This window comes from Myxine glutinosa, chromosome 3, assembly GCF_964187855.1.
Source record: "Myxine glutinosa chromosome 3, kmMyxGlut1.1, whole genome shotgun sequence".
Classification (NCBI taxonomy): domain Eukaryota; kingdom Metazoa; phylum Chordata; class Myxini; order Myxiniformes; family Myxinidae; genus Myxine; species Myxine glutinosa.
Genome location: NC_136263.1, coordinates 45,597,275 through 45,619,289, shown reverse-complemented (window position 1 = coordinate 45,619,289; position 22,015 = coordinate 45,597,275). Strand labels below are relative to the sequence as shown.

Below are 22,015 nucleotides of genomic sequence, written 5' to 3'. Positions count from 1 at the left end.
TTTTGACATGTCAACAGTTTCCATGACAACAATTTCACCCAATTATAATCAAACGGGCCTTTTTGTGATTTTATTATTGCTAAACCTCGGGGATTTTTCAATATATCAGACTGACACTTACACAGCTTATTTTTATGTGTGTAGTTTATGTGAATACAATCTGGTCAAAATTAGTCAAGGTCGAGGCCATCCAAAACATGTAAAACTCCTATTAGGCCACAAATAGAAAATGTTTCAACCAAATTTGTTATATCCAACATTCAATCATGTAAAACACTTTCAATGCACGATCATGGTTCTCACTTCAATGCACGATCATGGTTCCTACTTCAATGCACGATCTTGGTTCCTACTTCAATGCACGATCTTGGTTCCTACTTCAATGCACGATCATGTTTCTTGCTTCAATGCACGATGATGGTTCCTACTTCAATGCACGATGATGGTTCCTACTTCAATGCACGATGATGGTTCTCACTTCAATGCACGATGATGGTTCTCACTTCAATGCACGATGATGGTTCCTACTTCAATGCACGATGATGGTTCTCACTTCAATGCACGATGATGGTTCCTACTTCAATGCACGATCATGGTTCTTGCTTCAATGCACGATCATGGTTCTCACTTCAATGCACGATGATGGTTCTCACTTCAATGCACGATGATGGTTCCTACTTCAATGCACGATCATGGTTCCTACTTCAATGCACGATCATGGTTCCTACTTCAATGCACGATGATGGTTCTCACTTCAATGCACGATGATGGTTCCTACTTCAATGCACGGTCATGGTTTCTACTTCAATGCACGATGATGGTTCCTACTTCAATGCACGATCATGGTTCCTACTTCAATGCACGATGATGGTTCTCACTTCAATGCACGATCATGGTTCCTACTTCAATGCACGATCATGGTTCCTACTTCAATGCACGATCATGGTTCCTACTTCAATGCACGATGATGGTTCTCACTTCAATGCACGATGATGGTTCCTACTTCAATGCACGATCATGGTTCCTACTTCAATGCACGATGATGGTTCTCACTTCAATGCACGATGATGGTTCCTACTTCAATGCACGATCATGGTTCCTACTTCAATGCACGATGATGGTTCCTACTTCAATGCACGATCATGGTTCTTGCTTCAATGCACGATCATGGTTGTCACTTCAATGCACGATCATGGTTCTCACTTCAATGCACGATCATGGTTCTTGCTTCAATGCACGATCATGGTTCTCACTTCAATGCACGATCATGGTTCCTACTTCAATGCACGATGATGGTTCTCACTTCAATGCACGATGATGGTTCCTACTTCAATGCACGATGATGGTTCCTACTTCAATGCACGATCATGGTTCTTGCTTCAATGCACGATGATGGTTCCTACTTCAATGTACGATGATGGTTCTCACTTCAATGCACGATGATGGTTCCTACTTCAATGCACGATGATGGTTCCTACTTCAATGCACGATCATGGTTCTTGCTTCAATGCACGATCATGGTTCTCACTTCAATGCACGATCATGGTTCCTACTTCAATGCACGATCATGGTTCTCACTTCAATGCACGATCTTGGTTCTCACTTCAATGCACGATCATGGTTCTCGCTTCAATGCACGATCATGGTTCTTGCTTCAATGCACCCCTGCTGCTCCTGGACTCCGTGTCCTTTCCCCCTGACAAGGTGGAAAAGTTTCTGTCAACCCTCGACTCTGATTCTGCAACTGGACCCGACGGCATCAGCCCACGGGTCCTAAAATCCTGCTCTGCTGCTCTATCTCACCCTCTCTCTGTTCTCTTCACCCTCTCTTTTGCTCAAGGTCAACTGCCATCTGCTTGGAAATCAGCCAACATCACCGCTTTGCACAAAAAAGGTGCAAAAACAGATCCTAGCAACTACAGACCAATCAGCCTTCTCCCAATTATCAGCAAAGTCATGGAATCCATCATTGCTTCTGATATGAAATCTTTCCTCTTCTCCAATGGCTTGATCTCTGATCATCAATTTGGTTTCAGACCAGGTCACTCTACTCTGGACATGCTGCTTCTGCTGTCTCAACAATGGATGGAGGTCCTCAATGCCAAACAGGAAATTAGAGCTGTCTCCCTCGACATATCACGTGCCTTCGACACGGTCTGGCACCCCGCTCTGCTCACCAAACTCTCCTCCTTTGGTATCCATGGAAATCTCCACGCATGGCTGGCGGACTTCCTCTCTAGTCGTCGTCAACGTGTGGCCCTGAATGGGTTTCTCTCATCTCCTCTTCCTGTTCAGGCTGGAGTTCCCCAAGGCAGTGTTCTGGGCCCCGTGCTTTTTCTGGTCTTCATCAATGATCTCTCTGACTCTCTCGAAAATCCTCTCTATCTCTTTGCTGATGACTCCACTCTCTGCCGCTCCATTCCTCTTCCCTCAGATCGGCAGTCTGCTGCCTCCTCACTCTCTGAAGACCTGGACAAAATCACAGACTGGTCAAACAAGTGGAACATGTCTTTCAATCCTGACAAATCTCACACTCTTACTATGTCTCTCCGAAAAGATCGACTGGACAACCCTCCCATCTACTTTCTCAACAATCCTCTCCAAGAAGTTCTGTCGCTCAAGATTTTGGGTCTCACTATCTGCCATGATCTTTCTTGGGAAAACCACATTTCCAAGCTGGCCTCCAAAGCCAGTCGCCGACTGGGCATCCTCCGTCGTGCGAAGTCCTTCCTCGGCACACCTGAGCTCCTCACCACATACAAGGCTTTCATCCGCAGCTCAATGGAATACTGTTCTCCCCTATGGGCCGGTGCTCCTGCCTCACACCTAGCTCGGCTTCACGCTGTTGAAACCAAAGCTTTCAGAATTATTGGAATCTCCCGCGATGAAGCTATCTCTGAGGGCCTTTCACTCACTCACCGCAGGCAGGTAGGTGGTCTTTCTGTCTTCTACCGACTCCTCTCCGGCCTTGCACCCCCAGCTCTCTCTGTGCTCTGTCCCCCAAATATTCCTACAGGTCGCACAAGATCTGCCAGCAACCCTCTGATGGTTAAACTGCCGAAATCTCGGCTCTCCGCTCACCTTCACTCTTTCATTCCTCTTTTCTCCCGCCTCTGGAACAAACTCCCTCACTCCCTTCAATCCCACTCCTCCCTCCAGGTCTTTAAAACAGCTGTTCACCACCATCTCTTATCTTCCCCCATCCAAAACCTTGATCTTTTCTACCCCCGCTAATTCACCCCAGATCCACCTTGTTTGAAATTCCAACTTCTTTCCTGGAAGTCCTGGCAGTGTCCATATGTTTTATACCTCTCCCACTGCCCCCCTTCCCACGCCCCCCCCCCCCCCAAAGCCCTCGCCCTCTCTCAGATCTCTCGATGTCACCATGTCTCTCGGTCCCTGCTCTCAAATGTTGTGTTTGTGTCCTTCCCCCTCTCTCCCCATCTTGTCTACCGCTCCCTATGTTATATGTTTTATGTGTCGGTTTGTCTTTCTGTGTGATTAATGTTCGCTCTTTCACGAGCCTCGATATTGTATACAAAAAAAAAAAAAAAAAAAAAAAAAAAAATGCACGATCATGGTTCTCGCTTCAATGCACGATCATGGTTCTTGCTTCAATGCACGATCATGGTTCTTACTTCAATGCACGATGATGGTTCTCACTTCAATGCACGATCATGGTTCCTACTTCAATGCACGATCATGGTTCCTACTTCAATGCACGATCATGGTTCCTACTTCAATGCACGATCATGGTTCTTGCTTCAATGCACGATCATGGTTCCTACTTCAATGCACGATCATGGTTCTCACTTCAATGCACGATCATGGTTCCTATTTCAATGCACGATCATGGTTCTTGCTTCAATGCACGATCATGGTTCCTACTTCAATGCACGATCATGGTTCTTGCTTCAATGCACGATCATGGTTCTTGCTTCAATGCACGATCATGGTTCTCACTTGAATGCACGATCATGGTTCCTACTTCAATGCACGATCATGGTTCTCACTTCAATGCACGATCATGGTTCTCACTTCAATGCACGATCATGGTTCTTGATTCAATGCACGATCATGGTTCTTACTTCAATGCACGATGATGGTTCCTACTTCAATGCACGATGATGGTTCCGACTTCAATGCACGATTATGGTTCCTACTTCAATGCACGATCATGGTTCCTACTTCAATGCACGATCATGGTTCCTACTTCAATGCACGATCATGGTTCTTGCTTCAATGCACGATCATGGTTCTTGCTTCAATGCACGATCATGGTTCTTACTTCAATGCACGATCATGGTTCCGACTTCAATGCACGATGATGGTTCCGACTTCAATGCACGATGATGGTTCCTACTTCAATGCACGATGATGGTTCCTACTTCAATGCACGATGATGGTTCCTACTTCAATGCACGATGATGGTTCCTACTTCAATGCACGATGATGGTTCCTACTTCAATGCACGATGATGGTTCCTACTTCAATGCACGATCACCAGGTGTACATACTTCTGGCATCCCCGCGGAGGGACGTGGGGGGCGTTTTCACCTGATGTCCGAGTTGGCCATTACCAATAACGGTATTAAAGGAAAAACACACATTCTGCTTGTTTACTTATGTAATCTCATGAAATCAACGACCGAAGTGGTAAAATCACTTCCAGGTTGCAGAAACCACTCCCGAACAGATAATTTCCATTCCATTTGTGGCAGTTGAAGTCAATTAGTGGAATAAATATTGTGAAAACTGATCCCTGGACCCTTTTCAGCTTGTTCGTACAGATAGGTGTGGGGCCGTAAACCATTTTGTGGCAGTTTCGTGAAATCGACTAAAAATCGTCACACAGTTATTTATTCACATCAGGGATTGACTAAACATGGCTGCCAGGTCTTGCTCGAAGCCGGCGTCGGTCTTGCGTGACCCTCCACCATCTTGTGGTATCTTACTATAATTCACCAAATGTCTGTCCGTCTGTCCGTCTGTCTGTCTGTCTGTCTGTTCGAAGGTACCGTAAAAACTGCTGAACCGATTGCAAAGATATTTTGGGTGGATAATCCTGGGATCTCCAGGAGTAAAATAGGCTATTTAGTTTTCCCAATTTCAGCTTTGGTCTCCAGCATTCTCAGGTTTGGACTCCCGCATAACATTTGCGTTCGTATAACGTTAATTGTTCTCATTGTGACGATGTTGTTTTCCTGGGTGCCGCACAAACGGCTGCACCGATCGCTGCACAGCTGCACCGATCACTGCACAGCTGCACCGATCGAACTCGGTGACCTCGGACAAAGACCTTTTATAAGGACACGGGTTTGTTAGAGGACACGGGAGTACATACAACATCGGGAGTACTAACTGCACGCGTCTTCAGTATCAAGCTTAAATATGTCATGGTGGATCTGAAGAGCGGAATGCTTGGAGAAGTGGTGCGCTACTTCGGCATGAAGGAGGATCAGAAACGTGGACTCCCACACTGCCACATCCTGCTGATACTTGCTCCCGCATGACGTTATTTTCCCGGGTGCCGCACAAATGGCCGCACCGATCGAGATTTAACGGATGTTTATATAAATCGTTTAAAAGAAAAATAGCATTCAATTTCTGATATTTAGCCTTTTCATTTGGGCCTCCCAATTGAAGCCCTGCCCATAGGGTGGGTACCGTTGCTAGTGAGAACAATGAACGTTATGCAAACTCGAATGTTATGCGGGAGTCCAAACCTGACAATCTGGAGACTAAAGCTGAAATTGGGAAAACTAAATAGCGTATTTTACTCCTGGAGTACCCAGGATTATCCACCTAAAATATCTTTGCGATCGGTTGAGCAGTTTTTACGGTACCTTCGAACAGACAGACAGACGGACGGACATTTGGTGAATTATAGTAAGATTGTGACGATGTTGCTTTCCCGGGTGCCGCACAAACGGCTGCACCGATCGCTGCACGGACTCGATCGGACTCCGTGACGTCGGACAAAGACCTTTTATAAGGACACGGGTTGAATCCCTGCTTGAGAGAATTCCAACCCATTTCAACTGAAGGAAACACGTATCAGGAGGACATACGACATCGCGATTGTGAACACGATTATCGATCACAATCACCACGATCAGAGTGTATCGATCACTGTGGGACATTTGGTGAATTATAGTAAGATACTGTTTAGATTTTGATTTGCGTGTGATATGATTTAACGGATGTTTATATGAATCGTTAAAAATTTAAAAAAGCCTTCAATTTCTGATATTTTACCTTTTCATTTGGGCCTCCCAATCGAAGCCCCGCCCGCAGGGCGGGTACCGTTGCTAGTCATATAAATTGATGGTCAAGAATAAGATAGTAGAATCCAGGCTTTCAAAGACCTTTATCTTGGATGCTGCTATTCCTGTCTGTGGTGAGGATGTTGAGGTCACAGAGAGATTCACTTACCTTGGCAGTGATATTCATGTCTCCGCATCTCGACTTCTGGGTCGGGCCTGGGGAGCCATGGATTCACTGGATCATGGGGTGTGGCGCTGTCATTACCCTCGCCTGAGGAGCGGGTATTACATTTGAGTGCGTTTGTTTGTCTGTCTGTTTGTCTGTTTGCCTGTCTGTTTGTCCGCACAGAATAAATATGATTTTCTCAGCAAACATTGGTCCGATTGACAGGAAATTTTCACCATAGGTGCAACTCCACCTGTATAATTTTTTTAATGATAATTATGACGTCATAGGTCACGTGGTTCGGCTACCATCTTCGAAAACTTAAAAACTTTGCACCTCTATATCTCCGAAAGCGCTGAATAGAAAAAATTGAGACTTGGCTCATTGTAAAGAACTCTCCATAGGTTTTGCAACAACATTAATATTATGCTTTTGTTGTTTGAAGCGTCCTTGGAAAACCCTCATGATAAAGCTCTCTTAACATTGATTTTCACCTCAACACGCAATCCCAGTGGTGGGGAAAACCCCCTCAAAAAGGAAAACCCTTTGCTACAACCTTCATTGTGTGACCCTTAGTCCTCCTGCGAAGTTTGGTTGAGATTGGAAAAGTAATGACGACCAAATGTATCGCGACAGACACCAAATTGTGTAGTTTAGTCTGATTATCTATCTATAATTCCAGCAATCTCTGTGTGTCTGTCTGTGTGTCTGTGTGTCTGTGTGTCTGTGTGTCTGTGTGTTTGTCTGTGACCGCTGTTTCTCGACAACCACGGGTCCGATATACTTGAAACTTGCCAGGTATATTGCTGGGGACCCGAGGATGTGCCTTTTCAAGGTTTGTAATTAATCGGACAAGTACCTACCGAGCTATGTCCAAAAAACGCTTCAACCAATCAGAGAGCAGCGAGCTATCACGTGTGCCGAACCGTTAATGCAATGCAAGCGTTAATGCGTTAATGCAAGGCTTTTCTTTTTTTCCCTCTTCTCTTTCTACTTTTCCTTGCGATTAAATTGCAAACAGCCAAAATACGTTGGCGCTAATTGAATAATTGGCCATTAACACTAAAATAATCGTAACTGCGATATGCCAACTTCCGGACAGTGCAGCCTTCCATGCTGTTGTTGTTTGCAGCAGCTGTTTGCAGCAAGGCAAGGCTTTTCTTTTTTCCCCTCTTCTCTTTCTACTTTGCCTTGCGATTAAATTGCAAACAGCCAAAATACGTTGGCGATAATTGAATAATTGGGCATTATGTTTTACAACTAATAAAAACGAATTTGCGATTCATTCGCTTTCCTGCGCGTTTGTGTACGCGATGGCGATTTCTTTACCAAACTCCGGAAGCCGTTCGCTTTGGACCGAACCATTGCATGTAAATAGAGGGGGGGGATTGTCACCACTCGCAAGCCGTTCGCTTTGGACCAAACCATTTCATGTAAATAGGGGGGGGGATATAATTTTAGATATATATATAGTACGGGCATGCCCTAGTAATTACAATTACAATAGATCTCTTTGACAGAGTCCTGTCATTGGTTAATTTATCAATCATTGAAATACCCACAACCTCTCATGGGGTCTCTGATGTCCTATGAGGGGTGTGGGACACATGGACGGAATAATTACCTGGTTGTTGTGAGATTATGTTTCAGGTTCATAACGACGAACGCATTTCTTCTGCAAGGTTTAAATATTTATTTTTATTTTGAACATCGAATGTTTATTTGAAAAGTTAAAAATGAACTCATTTTGCACAAACACCCAAGGAATGAGTTTGTGAGATGAAGTTGTTTGAAGTGGAGAGGAGGGAGATCTGAACTTTCATTACTGTGTTTGTAACACCGAGTGGTGAGTTTATATTGTACTTGGTGATCATCTCCTAACTCAGCTCCTCACCCTCTGAACAGAATCTCCATCTGCAGACATAATGGAATATGTTGATCAAGTTCGAGCTGCGGCCCAAGAGTTGAAGACTCTAAAAGAGTGAGTTCTGCTGGTTCTGTGGTACACAAGGTGCTGATAAAGCATCCTGTACATCTTGTAATCACCATGGCAATGAATCAATAATCACCATTGTACAAGTCTCTCACTAGAATTTTAATGGGGAGGGGGTGGGGGGGGGGGGGTCTTGTCACCAGATATGGTCAGGGAGGGGTTGTCCCCTTCGAAGTGGGAGACTGGGTCATTTCCCCCAAAAAAAGGAACTTTGATATTATTTGGCCTTATCTCACCAAGGGGCTGTTAATGCTACATAAAGGAACAATGTGAGAATTATAACAAAACAAACATGGATATACTTATGGCAGGAAGTGATTGGGGGTGGAGGGGGGGTAATCTACCCCCATGAACCATAAACCCCTCCCTCACTATCCCCAGCTGTGGGCTTGCTTTATCACAAAACCTCCTTAATCTCGAACCTTGTTTTACCTTTTAATGTATTTTTTTAATCTCGAGGTTCCACCAAGATTTCCACAAAAACCCAGGTTTGAGTTTCTTTCCTGTTTAGACCATAAACCAGAATCTGACAGAAGGCTAGAAAATGACTCGTTGCACCACCTGGTCTCCAAGTGAAGGTAAACATTTCCGGGGGTTTACGATATGCTGATAACGAATCTGCAGTTTCACACGATATTTCAAAGGGAGTCAAACATGGCCTTGAACTTCTGACGAGGCTCTGAGGGTTCACAGCAGTCGGAGACGTTTTACTCGCCATCGACCCGAAATGTACACATGGTATCATTGGGTGAGGTGGGCAGCTTCCTGTTCACCAGTGGGGGGTCTAAGCGGACTCGAGGAGGGACAGGTCTCCAGGGTCACACCATAGTCGGGTTCACTATGTTAACAAATATAATTTCGTTCACAATTTTGGGATTAGCAAACCTGTACATTTTTAGAATATTCAGAGCATGGAGAATCCGAAAATCAATGTTGGCATTTGCACAGACACCTGCATGGCCGCCATTTTGGATTTTGAAAATGGCCGCCATAAAATACATATTTTGCGCTATCTCGGCTTCTCGTCAACCTAGAAACTTCATTAAATATGCTAATCCTATGTTTTCTGGGTCAAGGAATCCAATAAAGGCCTCAAAATAGTGCTCAGGATTATAGAAAAGCAACAAACTAAGGTAATTGAAAACCATTGTCTTTATATTTGTGATATAACTGTATTACATAATACATGATATTGCAAGTCCTTTGAAGTTATAGGTTGTTATAGGAAGTTATAGGTAGTATCAGATTGAACTACAAAGTCCTATACACAGGATCTACGAGGTCTATACCGTTCAGGAATATGCTTTTACAGATCTTCATCACTGTCCTGAGTGTCATTTTCGTAAAGGTGTCTACGCAAATGTAAACATTAATTTTTGGATTCCTCATGCTCTGAATATTCCAAAAATGTATAGTTTTGCTAATCTACCAAAATTTTGAAAGAAAAAACATAGTGAACCTGACTACCAGTCAGTCGGCTAACTTGTGAGTCGCACATCCGTAAGCTACACGTGTGGTGTCGTTGGAAAGTGGAAACGATTTCCTGTTCATTGGGACCAATGGAGGGACCATTGCTGCTTGTGGGAGGGTCAAAGGGTCATAGTCCGATTGGGAAATTCTGAGACAATACTCGGACCAAGGCCAAAGCGAAGGAGACTTGATTTAGACATGTACAACACACAATTTATTGGTATTTATCATGATGCAGATGTAGCCTCAAATCCAGTGGGAAAACACCGTTCAAGGAACTGTGCAGTCGTGATGTGGTATGCGGTATGCAGCATGAGAAAAGGACCTGTCACCAAAGGAAGGGATTTCAGAGCGCAGATTATGAGAGCAGGATGCGTATCCAATGAAGGTGATGCAATGAAGCAGTGTGGTCAGGTCAGGTTCAGGTCAGGTCAGTCTCTTGACTGCCACTGGTAACATGTAACTCAGTGCTACCTGCCACATGTTCGGGTAGTCGGCGACTAAACTGACTACCTACACTGGCTCGCCAGTGGGGAGGGTGGCTGTGACACCTTGTGAGACTAAAAACAATACCTGATAAAGGGTGGATGAGCTCACTTTGGGAGCCAACAGCCATCCAGTAAGGAGATGGTGTCTCCTAAAAAACACTCATCTGACTGGACCGTTTTTTTAGGTAGTTGGATGGAGACGGCAACCACTCAGGGTAGTACTACTGTTCAGACTTAGGAGCGTTAAAGTGGTGCCCGGAACCATCTTACACTCTCCGTGTCAGGATTGCTGGTCTTACTTTCTGTCTCACTCAAACCATAGCTACCACACCTTCAATCTCTCTTTCTTCCAAACAAACCTCATACACTTCTCATCATACACTTTTTGTACACCGCTCCTTTCCTGTGCCGTCTCCAGGCATTGCAAATCGTCATTGCCGGGCACCAAAGGGGGCTCGGCAGTGACGCACGCTGAAAGAGAGTACTCAGTTTTCACTCTGGTTTCTTGTTTGTTTGTTTTCTTGCTTTCTTGGTTGTCCGGACGATATCTCAGCCATCCTTTGAGCTAGGAAGCTGAAATTTCGGCACAGTCGTGAGCAAGTCCTTTGTCAAATACGGTATTTTTTGTTTTTTGAATAATCAATTAATTGAGGAGTTATTTAATTATTAGCGTTTAATTAAGTACTTATTTAATTAATTAAATTTCATTTCTCTTCTGACCATTATTAACTCAGGCACCTTTTGAGTTAGGAAGCTGATATTTGGACATGCCAATGACCAGGTGATTTGGCTGCAAAGGATATTTTTGATTTATTAATTAATCAATTAATCGATTAATTATTTAATTATTCGATTAATGACCCAAAAAAAATTTTTTTTTAAGTTACAGATTCTGATGAAATAGTGGTAGTTTATGTGTTCTCTGACCAAATTGATTACCAATTTAATTTTTTTATGATTATTATTTATTTATTTTCATTATTAATCATTTATTTATTTTCTTTCTCATTTGGCCAATATCTCAGGCACCTTTTGAGCTGGGAAGCTAATATTTGGACATAAGTGACCAAGTGATGTGGCTATCAAGGATATTTTTGATTTATTGATTAATCATTTCATCTATTAATTATTTATTGATTAATCGATTAATTATTTATTGAGTAATCAATTAATTATTTAATTTTTTATAAATGACTTATTTAATTAAATTTCTAAAAGATACATCTTCGGATGAAGCACTAGTGGTTTAGTTATGCGATTAGCCAATTGATTATGAAAATATTTTGTGATAATCTTTTATTGATTTTAATTATACAATTAATCAATCAATTAGTGTACACCTCTCCCTCCCAATGCAGCCTTAATGAGCTGCACTGCGGTATTGCCGGGCGCCAGAGGCGCCCCGGCAATGCCGCGCTGCAGCATATTTAATTATTTGGCATGGGGCGGTGTACTTTGAATGTATGTGTACTTGTCTTATTCATTTTCACTCCTCACCTTTACATTCTCTCTTTTATTAACGCACAGGTTGTAAACCTGGTGCGTTATAGCGTTTGCCTGGGAATTTCTGTCGCTCCAAAAGTGAAGCTCCAACAGTGTAGACGTTTCTGTCGCTCAGATGTGTAGACAGTTTCTGTCGCTCAGATGTGTAAACATGACGTCATCAAATCTATATTTAGGCTAACCATGGGCTACCCCTTTGGCTGGTACGCGGCCGCTCGCTAGTACATAATATAGGATATATTTGTTATATGTTATGTTATAGGATATATAGGATATATGTTATATGATATAGGATATATATAGGATAGGTTATAGGATATATATGTTATAGGATAGGAATATAGGACCCAAATGACCCAGAGGACCCAAATGACCCAGAGGACCCAAATGACCCAGAGGACCCAAATGACCCAGAGGACCCAGAGGACCCAAATGACCCAGAGGACCCAAATGACCCAGAGGACCCAAATGACCCAGAGGACCCAAATGACCCAGAGGACCCAAATGACCCAGAGGACCCAAATGACCCAGAGGACCCAAATGACCCAGAGGACCCAAATGACCCAGAGGACCCAAATGACCCAGAGGACCCAAATGACCCAGAGGACCCAGAGGACCCAAATGACCCAAATGACCCAGAGGACCCAAATGACCCAGAGGACCCAAATGACCCAGAGGACCCAAATGACCCAGAGGACCCAAATGACCCAGAGGACCCAAAGGACCCAAATGACCCAGAGGACCCAAATGACCCAGAGGACCCAAATGACCCAGAGGACCCAAATGACCCAGAGGACCCAAATGACCCAGAGGACCCAAATGACCCAGATGACCCAGAGGACCCAAATGACCCAGAGGACCCAAATGACCCAGAGGACCCAAATGACCCAAATGACCCAGAGGACCCAAATGACCCAGAATTTCTGTCTCTCCAAAAGTGAAGCTCCAACAGTGTAGACGTTTCTGTCGCTCAGATGTGTAGACAGTTTCTGTCGCTCAGATGTGTAAACATGACGTCATCAAATCTATATTTAGGCTAACCATGGGCTACCCCTTTGGCTGGTACGCGGCCGCTCGCTAGTACATAATATAGGATATATTTGTTATATGTTATGTTATAGGATATATAGGATATATGTTATATGATATAGGATATATATAGGATAGGTTATAGGATATATATGTTATAGGATAGGAATATAGGACCCAAATGACCCAGAGGACCCAAATGACCCAGAGGACCCAAATGACCCAGAGGACCCAAATGACCCAGAGGACCCAAATGACCCAGAGGACCCAAATGACCCAGAGGACCCAAATGACCCAGAGGACCCAAATGACCCAGAGGACCCAGAGGACCCAAATGACCCAAATGACCCAGAGGACCCAAATGACCCAAATGACCCAGAGGACCCAAATGACCCAAATGACCCAGAGGACCCAAATGACCCAGAGGACCCAAATGACCCAGAGGACCCAAATGACCCAGAGGACCCAAATGACCCAGAGGACCCAAATGACCCAAATGACCCAGAGGACCCAAATGACCCAGAGGACCCAAATGACCCAGAGGACCCAAATGACCCAAATGACCCAAATGACCCAGAGGACCCAAATGACCCAGAGGACTCAAATGACCCAGAGGACCCAAATGACCCAGAGGACCCAAATGACCCAGAGGACCCAAATGACCCAGAGGACCCAAATGACCCAGAGGACCCAAATGACCCAGAGGACCCAAATGACCCAGAGGACCCAGAGGACCCAAATGACCCAGAATTTCTGTCTCTCCAAAAGTGAAGCTCCAACAGTGTAGACGTTTCTGTCGCTCAGATGTGTAGACAGTTTCTGTCGCTCAGATGTGTAAACATGACGTCATCAAATCTATATTTAGGCTAACCATGGGCTACCCCTTTGGCTGGTACGCGGCCGCTCGCTAGTACATAATATAGGATATATTTGTTATATGTTATGTTATAGGATATATAGGATATATGTTATATGATATAGGATATATATAGGATAGGTTATAGGATATATATGTTATAGGATAGGAATATAGGACCCAAATGACCCAGAGGACCCAAATGACCCAGAGGACCCAAATGACCCAGAGGACCCAAATGACCCAGAGGACCCAAATGACCCAGAGGACCCAAATGACCCAGAGGACCCAAATGACCCAAATGACCCAAATGACCCAGAGGACCCAAATGACCCAGAGGACCCAAATGACCCAGAGGACCCAAATGACCCAGAGGACCCAAATGACCCAGAGGACCCAAATGACCCAGAGGACCCAAATGACCCAGAGGACCCAAATGACCCAGAGGACCCAAATGACCCAGAGGACCCAAATGACCCAGAGGACCCAAATGACCCAGAGGACCCAAATGACCCTCTGGGTCAATAAAAGTTGAAACTGGGCAAATGTCAATGAAAATTTGCCAGACCCAGACCAGAAAATGACCCAGAGGACCCAAATGCCCAGAGGACCCAGAGGACCCTGTGAATGTGAATGAATGTGAACATAATGTGAATACTAGTAGCAATTTTACAAAAACCATGGCATAATTTCAAATCTTGACCAGAGATGATAATTATGCTACATCATAATTTCCATGTGCCAACCTGGGCGGAATCCAAGTGGATTCACTTGTTTCTCTTCATGCAGTTCTTTTATTTAAGGCCTGGCCTCGATGAGGACGATACAGTCCATGACTGGAGCCTTCAACATAAAAAAAGACCCAGATTATTATTATTATTATTATTTTTTGTATACTGAATTGAGGCTCGTGAAAGAGCTGACATTTACTTCACAAACAAATCAACCAGACAAACAAAATATATAAAAAGAGGGAGCGGAAGACAAGAGAAGGGGAAGCACACAAACACTTGAGAGCACACAACATTTAAGAGCAGGGAGATGTGTGGGAGAGAGAAGGCTTGGGGGGAGGAGGCGTGGGAAGGGGGGGGGGTGGGAGAAGTATAAAACACAAGGACACCAAGGACTTCCAGGACAGAAGTTGGTATTTCCAAAAAGTGGAATTGGGGTGAAATTAGTGGGGATAGAAAAGATAAAGGTTTTGGATGGGGGAAGATAAGAGATGGTGGTGAACAGCTGTTTTAAAGACCTGGAGGGTGGAGTGGGATTGAAGAGAGTGAGGGAGTTTGTTCCAGAGGCCGGAGAAAAGAGGATTGAAGGAGTGAAGGTGAGCAGAGAGTCTTGATTTTGGCAGTTTAACCATAAGAGGGTTGCAGGCAGATCTTATGCGACCTGTAGGAATATTTGCGGGACAGAGCCCAGAGAGAGCTGGGGGGGGGGGGGCAAGGCCAACGAGGAGTCGGTAGAAGACGGAAAGACCACCAACCTGCCTGCAGTGAGTGAGTGAGAGGCCCTTGGAGTTAGTTCATCGCGGGAGATTCCATTGATTCTGAATGCTTTGGTTTCAACAGCGTGAAGACGAGCTAGGTGTGAGGCAGGAGCACCAGCCCAGAGGGGAGAGCAGTATTCCATTGAGCTGCGGATGAAAGCCTTGTATGTGGTGAGGAGCTCGGGTGTGCCAAGGAAGGACTTCGCACGGCGACTGGCTTTGGAGGCCAGATTTGAAATGTGGTTTTCCCAGGAAAGATCATGGCAGTTAGTGAGACCCAAAAGCTTGAGTGACAGAACTTCTTGGAGAGGATTATTCAGAAAGTGGATGGGAGGGTTGTCCAGTCGGTCTTTTCGGAGAGACATCGTAAGAGTGTGAGATTTGTCAGGATTGAAAGACATGTTCCACTTGTTTGCCCAGTCTGTGATTTTGTCCAGGTCTGCAGAGAGTGAGGAGGCTGCAGACAGCCGATCTGAGGGATGAAGAATGGAGCGACAGAGAGTAGAGTCATCAGCAAAGAGATAGAGAGGATTTCCAAGAGAGTCAGAGAGATCATTGATGAAGACCAGAAAAAGCACAGGCCCAGAACACTGCTTTGGGGAACTCCAGCCTGAACAGGAAGAGGAGATGAGAGAAACCCATTCAGGGCCACACGTTGACTATGACTAGAGAGGAAGTCCGCCAGCCATGCGTGGAGATTTCCATGGATACCAAAAGAGGAGAGTTTGGTGAGCAGAGCGGGGTGCCAGACTGTATCGAAGGCACGTGATATGTCAAGGGAGACAGCTCTAATTTCCTGTTTGGCATTGAGGACCTCCATCCATTGTTGAGAAAGCAGCAGCAGCATGTCCAGAGTAGTGTCCAGGTCTGAAACCAAATTGATGATCAGAGATCAGGCCATTGGAGAAGAGGAAAGGTTTCATATCTGAAGCAATGATAGATTCCATGACTTTGCTGATAATTGGGAGAAGGCTGATTGGTCTGTAGTTGCTGGGATCTGTTTTTGCACCTTTTTGTGCAAAGTGGTGATGTTGGCAGATTTCCAAGCAGATGGCAGATGACCTTGAGCAAAAGAGAGGGTGAAGAGAACAGAGAGAGGGAGTGAAAGAGCGGAAGAACAGGATTTTAGGACCCGTGGGCTAATGGCGTCAGGTCCAGTTGCAGAATCAGAGTCGAGGGTTGACAGAAACTTTTCCACCTTGTCAGGAGGAAAGGACAGAGTCCAGGAGCAGCTGGGTACGACTGGGTACAGTGGGTACAGAGAGGGATGGGTTTGGGACAGAAGATTTTGAGGCAAACACAGAGTTGAAGCATTCGGCTTTGTCACGTGCGGTGTCAACTGTGTAGCCATTTGAGGCAAGGGAGGGGATGGAGGGGGAACAAACACTAAAAATGGATTTGACCAGACGCCACCAGGATTTGGAAGAGGGAGACAGATAAGAGAGTTCTGTCCTGAGAACGGAGAGATATTGTTTCCTGGCTCTCCTGAGGGTGGACACTGGACACACACTTGTTTCGGGCTTTGTGAAAGGAAATGAGATTTCCTTCCGTTGGATTTGCTTTCCAGGAGACGAAAGCAAGTTGTTTCTGGGCAATAGCCTCACCACAAGATTCCGTGTACCATGGATGGGAGGAAGGGTATGACAACTGAAGACGAGATGGGATAAATCTGTGCATGAGAGAGAGCAATTTACTTTGGAAGAATTCCCAGGATGAGTTGATGTCAGAGGTGGTAGAGATGGGAGACCAGTCCAGATGATTGATGGCTGCTTGAAGACCATGCCAGTTGGCCTGAGTGAAATGCCAGACTCGTCGACGCTGAGGAGGCTCTCTGAGAATGGTCAGAGAGATGTCCACTTTAACAAGCACATGATCAGATAAGCCGATTGGAGCAGAAGAAGAGCAGCAGACATTTTCAGGGAAGTTAGTCATAACCAAGTCCAGAAGAGAAGATGCTCCGTTGACTGAGATCCGGGTCGGGAAATTGACAGATTGTGTCAGTCCCAGTGAGTCACAGAAGTCCTTTGCTGAAGAGCCATGGCTGGTGAGAGAGGTACCCACACCCAGCCAACTGGCATGGTGACAATTGACATCACCACATATGAGGAAGAGAGAGTTGGGATGGGTAGATAGAAGTTGGTCCATATTATCAGACAGCGAGATGTAGATGGAGTCATCACTGTTTGGTGGACGGTACAACACATGTATGAACAAAAGGTGGGAGTGAAGGGGAAGCCGTAGCCAAAGGTATTCCTGGGGGTGAGGTGGAGAGAGGGCAGTGCAGGGCGAGTGAGGAAGAGTTTTTTTATAAAGATAGCAACCCCCCCCCCCCCCCCCCCCTCCAGGACGAGGCTCAGGTCTATCATACCGGAGGAGGGAGTAACCTGGGAGAGATACCAAGGAATCAGAGACATCATGAAGGAGGAAAGTTTCTGTTAAGCAGATCACGTCTGGTTTGTCAGAAGCAACCTGTATGGAGAGATCAGTCAAGTTTGAGCGAAGGCCCCGGATGTTTGAGGCCCATACTGTTAAAGAAGAGGAAGGGGGAGCATTGGATACAGAACAGGGGGGGGGGGAGCGGTAGGGTAAGATGGGGAAGAGGAGGAAGAGGTAGGGAAAGCTGTTGAAGGTGTGTCAGAGATTTCAGAATAGCTTGGAGAAAGGGAAGAATGGGGTGGACAAAAGGTTTGGTGGTGATTGGGTGAGGCGCAGTGAGGTGTTATTTGAGGAGGGGGAAGAGTGAGGCAGACGGTTGAGGGAGATGAAGGTGAAAGTTGGAAGGGGGAATAAGCGGGGAGCATGCTTTGAGGAGGAGGGGTGAGAGGGGAGTCTAGGAGGGGAGGGGTGTGGGGGGAGTTTAGGAGGGAAGGGGCAAGGGAGGAGATCTGAAAGGGATGGGTGATGGGGAAGATTTGGAGGGGAGGGGCAAGGGGGAAGATTTGAGAGGGATGGGTGATGGGGAAGATTTGGAGGGGAGGGGCAAGGGTGGATTTGGAGGGGAGGGGTGATGGGCAAGTTTTGAAGGGGAGGGGTGATGGGGAAGTTTTTGAGGGAAGGGGTGTGATGGGGAAGATTTGGAGGGGAGGGGTGAGATTGGATTTTGAAAAATGTACGATTAATGGGAAACGAACATTTGTTGCAAAATGAGTTTCTTGAGACCTTCGAGTCAAAAATACGTTTGAGGACGCTGAAGGATGGGTGGAGTTCTGGAGAGTTTAGGGAATGTATGAAAGAGGCACTGTAACTGTAAGAGATGGAATTTTTTTTTGGAATGAATAGGTTTGGTGAGCAAGTTGAAAGCATCCTTTTATAGAAGAAGAAGAAAAAGGTGTTATATAGGTTTTCCCGCTCACTTTCATATTTTTTTCAATCAATTTCATAAGTAGGCGTTCAATTTAATGTGGCATGCGCCCGCCAATGAAAACAAGCATTCAATTTTTTAATATGGTCAACCAAATTCCCACTCCGAGCGTTCAATATTTAAAAAGCGTCATTCAAATGTTAATTACGAGCATAAGTCTTCAAGGAGCATCCAAATTCATCCGCAGCTGTTTTCAGCCGTCTTCGGTATCTCTTCGGTCATTCATATTCACGAATGAGCAACCATATTTTAAATAAGTACATTGAATTTAAAAGGTTAGTAAATACTTGCTCATAGCAAAATCACACCCATTCCATGTGCTTTAGGTACAGGACGTAAGTCTTGAACAAATTATACATCTAACCCGATAGCTCTGAGTCTGTCGAGCTCTATTTAAAAATGGTGGCAAGGCGTGCTCGATACAGGCGCATTTCGAATGAAGACAGGGGGAGACTGATTGACGCATTCGAAAGCGAAAACATGGACTATATGCAGTTGGCAGACAACCTTGGCATCAACCGAGCAACGGCCAGGTCCATCGTCGCGACGTACTTGAGAGAGTTACCAAGCGGGGAAGTGAAGCGGAAAAGTACAAAATACACACACACACACACACACACACACACACACACACACACACACACACACACACACACACACACACACACACACACCGCAAACGTTACTCTAAAAGTTACAATAAACTCCATGTCAATAAATGCATCAAAAGATTATCAGAACATCTTGTGCTAGGGAATTAATGTCTGCAATCCTTGAAATTGATTGCACTTAACATGAAAATGTTTGCTTACAAATGAAATCGTTTGCACGAAACGCAGGTGTCAGAGAATCCATGTGAAATTGAATGCTCCAATATTCAATTGATGCTTTAATGAAATCGATTGCATATCTTGTGAAGATGGTTGAATGCATTCTCAATTTGATTGCTCCTTAACGAATTTGGATGCTCCGATTGTGTAATTGAATGCACACAATGTTCCGTTATCGGTTTATGCGTGAAATTGATAGCTCGTAAACGAAATTGAGTGAAAAAAGTATGAAATTGAGCGGGAAAACCTATAGTATATGACAGAATACAGTTCTTCAGGGGACAGTTGAAACATTTTTTTAACGACGTGAACACGTGATCACGAACAACGTGGTCGAAGAACGAATGAACAAATAAGAACGAACAACGAATAAGAACAGAGAAGGGAATTTTTTTTTTTTTGAGTTGAGATGAAAACAGAGACAGAGACTGAACGTGAAACGTGAAAAATAGAGACCGAAAGAATTGCGAGCGCAATCGAAGAACCGCTGAGACAGAAAGAAAGCCTCAAGCCAAGGTCAGACACGGTAGCCTACTAGTACTACACTAGGCCTCAGAATACGCGACACGAACTAACCGACGATTCTGTACACAGGTATGAAAAACCAACACCAAGAATACTATTAAAGACACACCAATAGTTACACACACCGAAAGAAAGATAGTTTCGACAAAAACACAATTGTGAAAAGTTACTTAACTTCGAAAGCGTGCGCGCATGGACAGCTTTGAAGAGACGTGACGTGACGAGAAGAGACGTGAAGAGACTTTGAAGAGATTTAAAACGTTAGACAAGTGGTCGATGTTCGGGGAAGTTAGGGGGAGAAGAGAAAATCTAAGAAATAAGCAATACAGCGAAGGAAAGAACTTGAATTCACAGAACACCTACGGGGGTAGGGAAGCCGAGAGAAACCAGGCCGCGCACGTGGTGGGAAAAGAAAACGATTAAATTATACAAAAGTTTGCAAGAATTGCAAATTAACACCAACTGGAAAACACACTGCAACACATGCACAATAAAAAGCGAGTAGAAATTGACGAAGACACGAATCGAAAAAATACTATAACTTTTGCTGCAGTGCAGAGGTCGAAGACCAGGTCGAAGATGAGCGTTTAGAGGATCTAGTTTCAAGGCTGCAGCAGTGTTAATCTGTTTCTGGCCAAGGTTCAAATAACAAATACAAATAACATTTCTTTCTCAATTATCTAACAAAGATTCTATGGCTTCATCACATTTGCTTGGACAGCATTGCTAAAGTCAAGTTTCAGGTCCAGCTTACCTGCATCAATTGTCTCTCCTTGAGCAAGCTTATCCCATCTGAAGATTTGGACAGATTTAACCATCTTCACTTCTCTCTTACAAATGATGAAAACATGAGGCAGCACATCAATGATGCCTTGAAATAGACTTCTTCCCAAAGGCAGCTGCAGCTGGATATGACCTGAGTCTCTTGCAAGGGATGAAATACCAGGATTGTGGAGTTTTCCAGTTTATGCTTCTGCTTGAATTTGCTTTTCAACCTTCTGACGGCGTTCTATGGCCTTCTCGTCCTTCTGGCGATCCGTGAATTTCCTGTAGCAGGTGAAATGATACCCGCGATATCCATATACTGCAGTAGTAGCTTTGATTACAATGCCTGATGATCCACTTGTCATGTATGTTAGAAGTAGAATGGACGGCACTCTTTGACTTCGACCGATATGCCTCCGCCCACATGATGACCTCATTATACATACTTGGACTAAGTTTGATTTAGATCCCTTCAGCAGTTCTCAAGTATCACATTTTTACCTAACATGACCTTTGACCTTTGACCTATTGATGCCAAAATCGAATCAGTTTGTCGTTGCATCATAATATATACTTGTATCATGTTTGGTCAAAATCCCCTCACTGGTTCACAAGTTAGTGTGGTAACAGAATTTTTACCTGACATGACTTCTGACCCTTAACCTCTTGACCCCGGAATCAAATCAGTTGATCTTTCCAACCAGCTGATCTTTATATACTTGTACCAAATTTGACTTAGTTCCCTTCAGCCGTTCTTAAGTTATCGCGCAAATCAAAACCTATCACGGACAAACGGACGCACAGACGGACGCACGGACGCACAGACGCACAGACGCACAGATGGACAGACGGACAGACGGACGCACAGACGGATGCACAGACGCACAGACGCACAGACGGACAGACGGACGCACAGACGGACAGACGGACGCACAGACGGACAAACGGACACATGGATAGACGAACGGATGGATAACCCAAAAATATAATGCCTCTGGCGACTTCATCGGCGGAGGCATAAAAACACCTGTAAGTAATCCTTGCTTGGTACCAGGAACCAGGATCTTTTTTACTGCCATAGTTTCTTCTGTTTGAATTCCCAAGCTATGGTCTACCTACCTATCTACCTACTGGCAGGGGCCGGATACACAGGCCTACCTTCTCTCCATTCAACACGGATCTACTTTTTGTTTTCAAAGATTTCTCCACAATCATGTGATCCGTGTGGAAATTCACCTGAATCATTGTCAGGTCACACAAAACGGATTCCAAAC

General features: G+C 44.7%; 1 protein-coding gene across 1 annotated transcript in view; it reads left to right on the top strand.

Moving 5' to 3' along the window:
- Positions 1-22,015, top strand: part of LOC144891299 (uncharacterized) — a 168,314-nt gene that overhangs the window by 15,244 nt on the left and 131,055 nt on the right. Inside the window, exon 2 of the mRNA XM_078773978.1 lies at positions 8,338-8,413. Within this exon, the coding sequence (XP_078630104.1) occupies positions 8,358-8,413 (56 nt within the window). The 5' untranslated portion in view covers positions 8,338-8,357. The remainder of the gene's footprint in view (positions 1-8,337; positions 8,414-22,015) is intronic.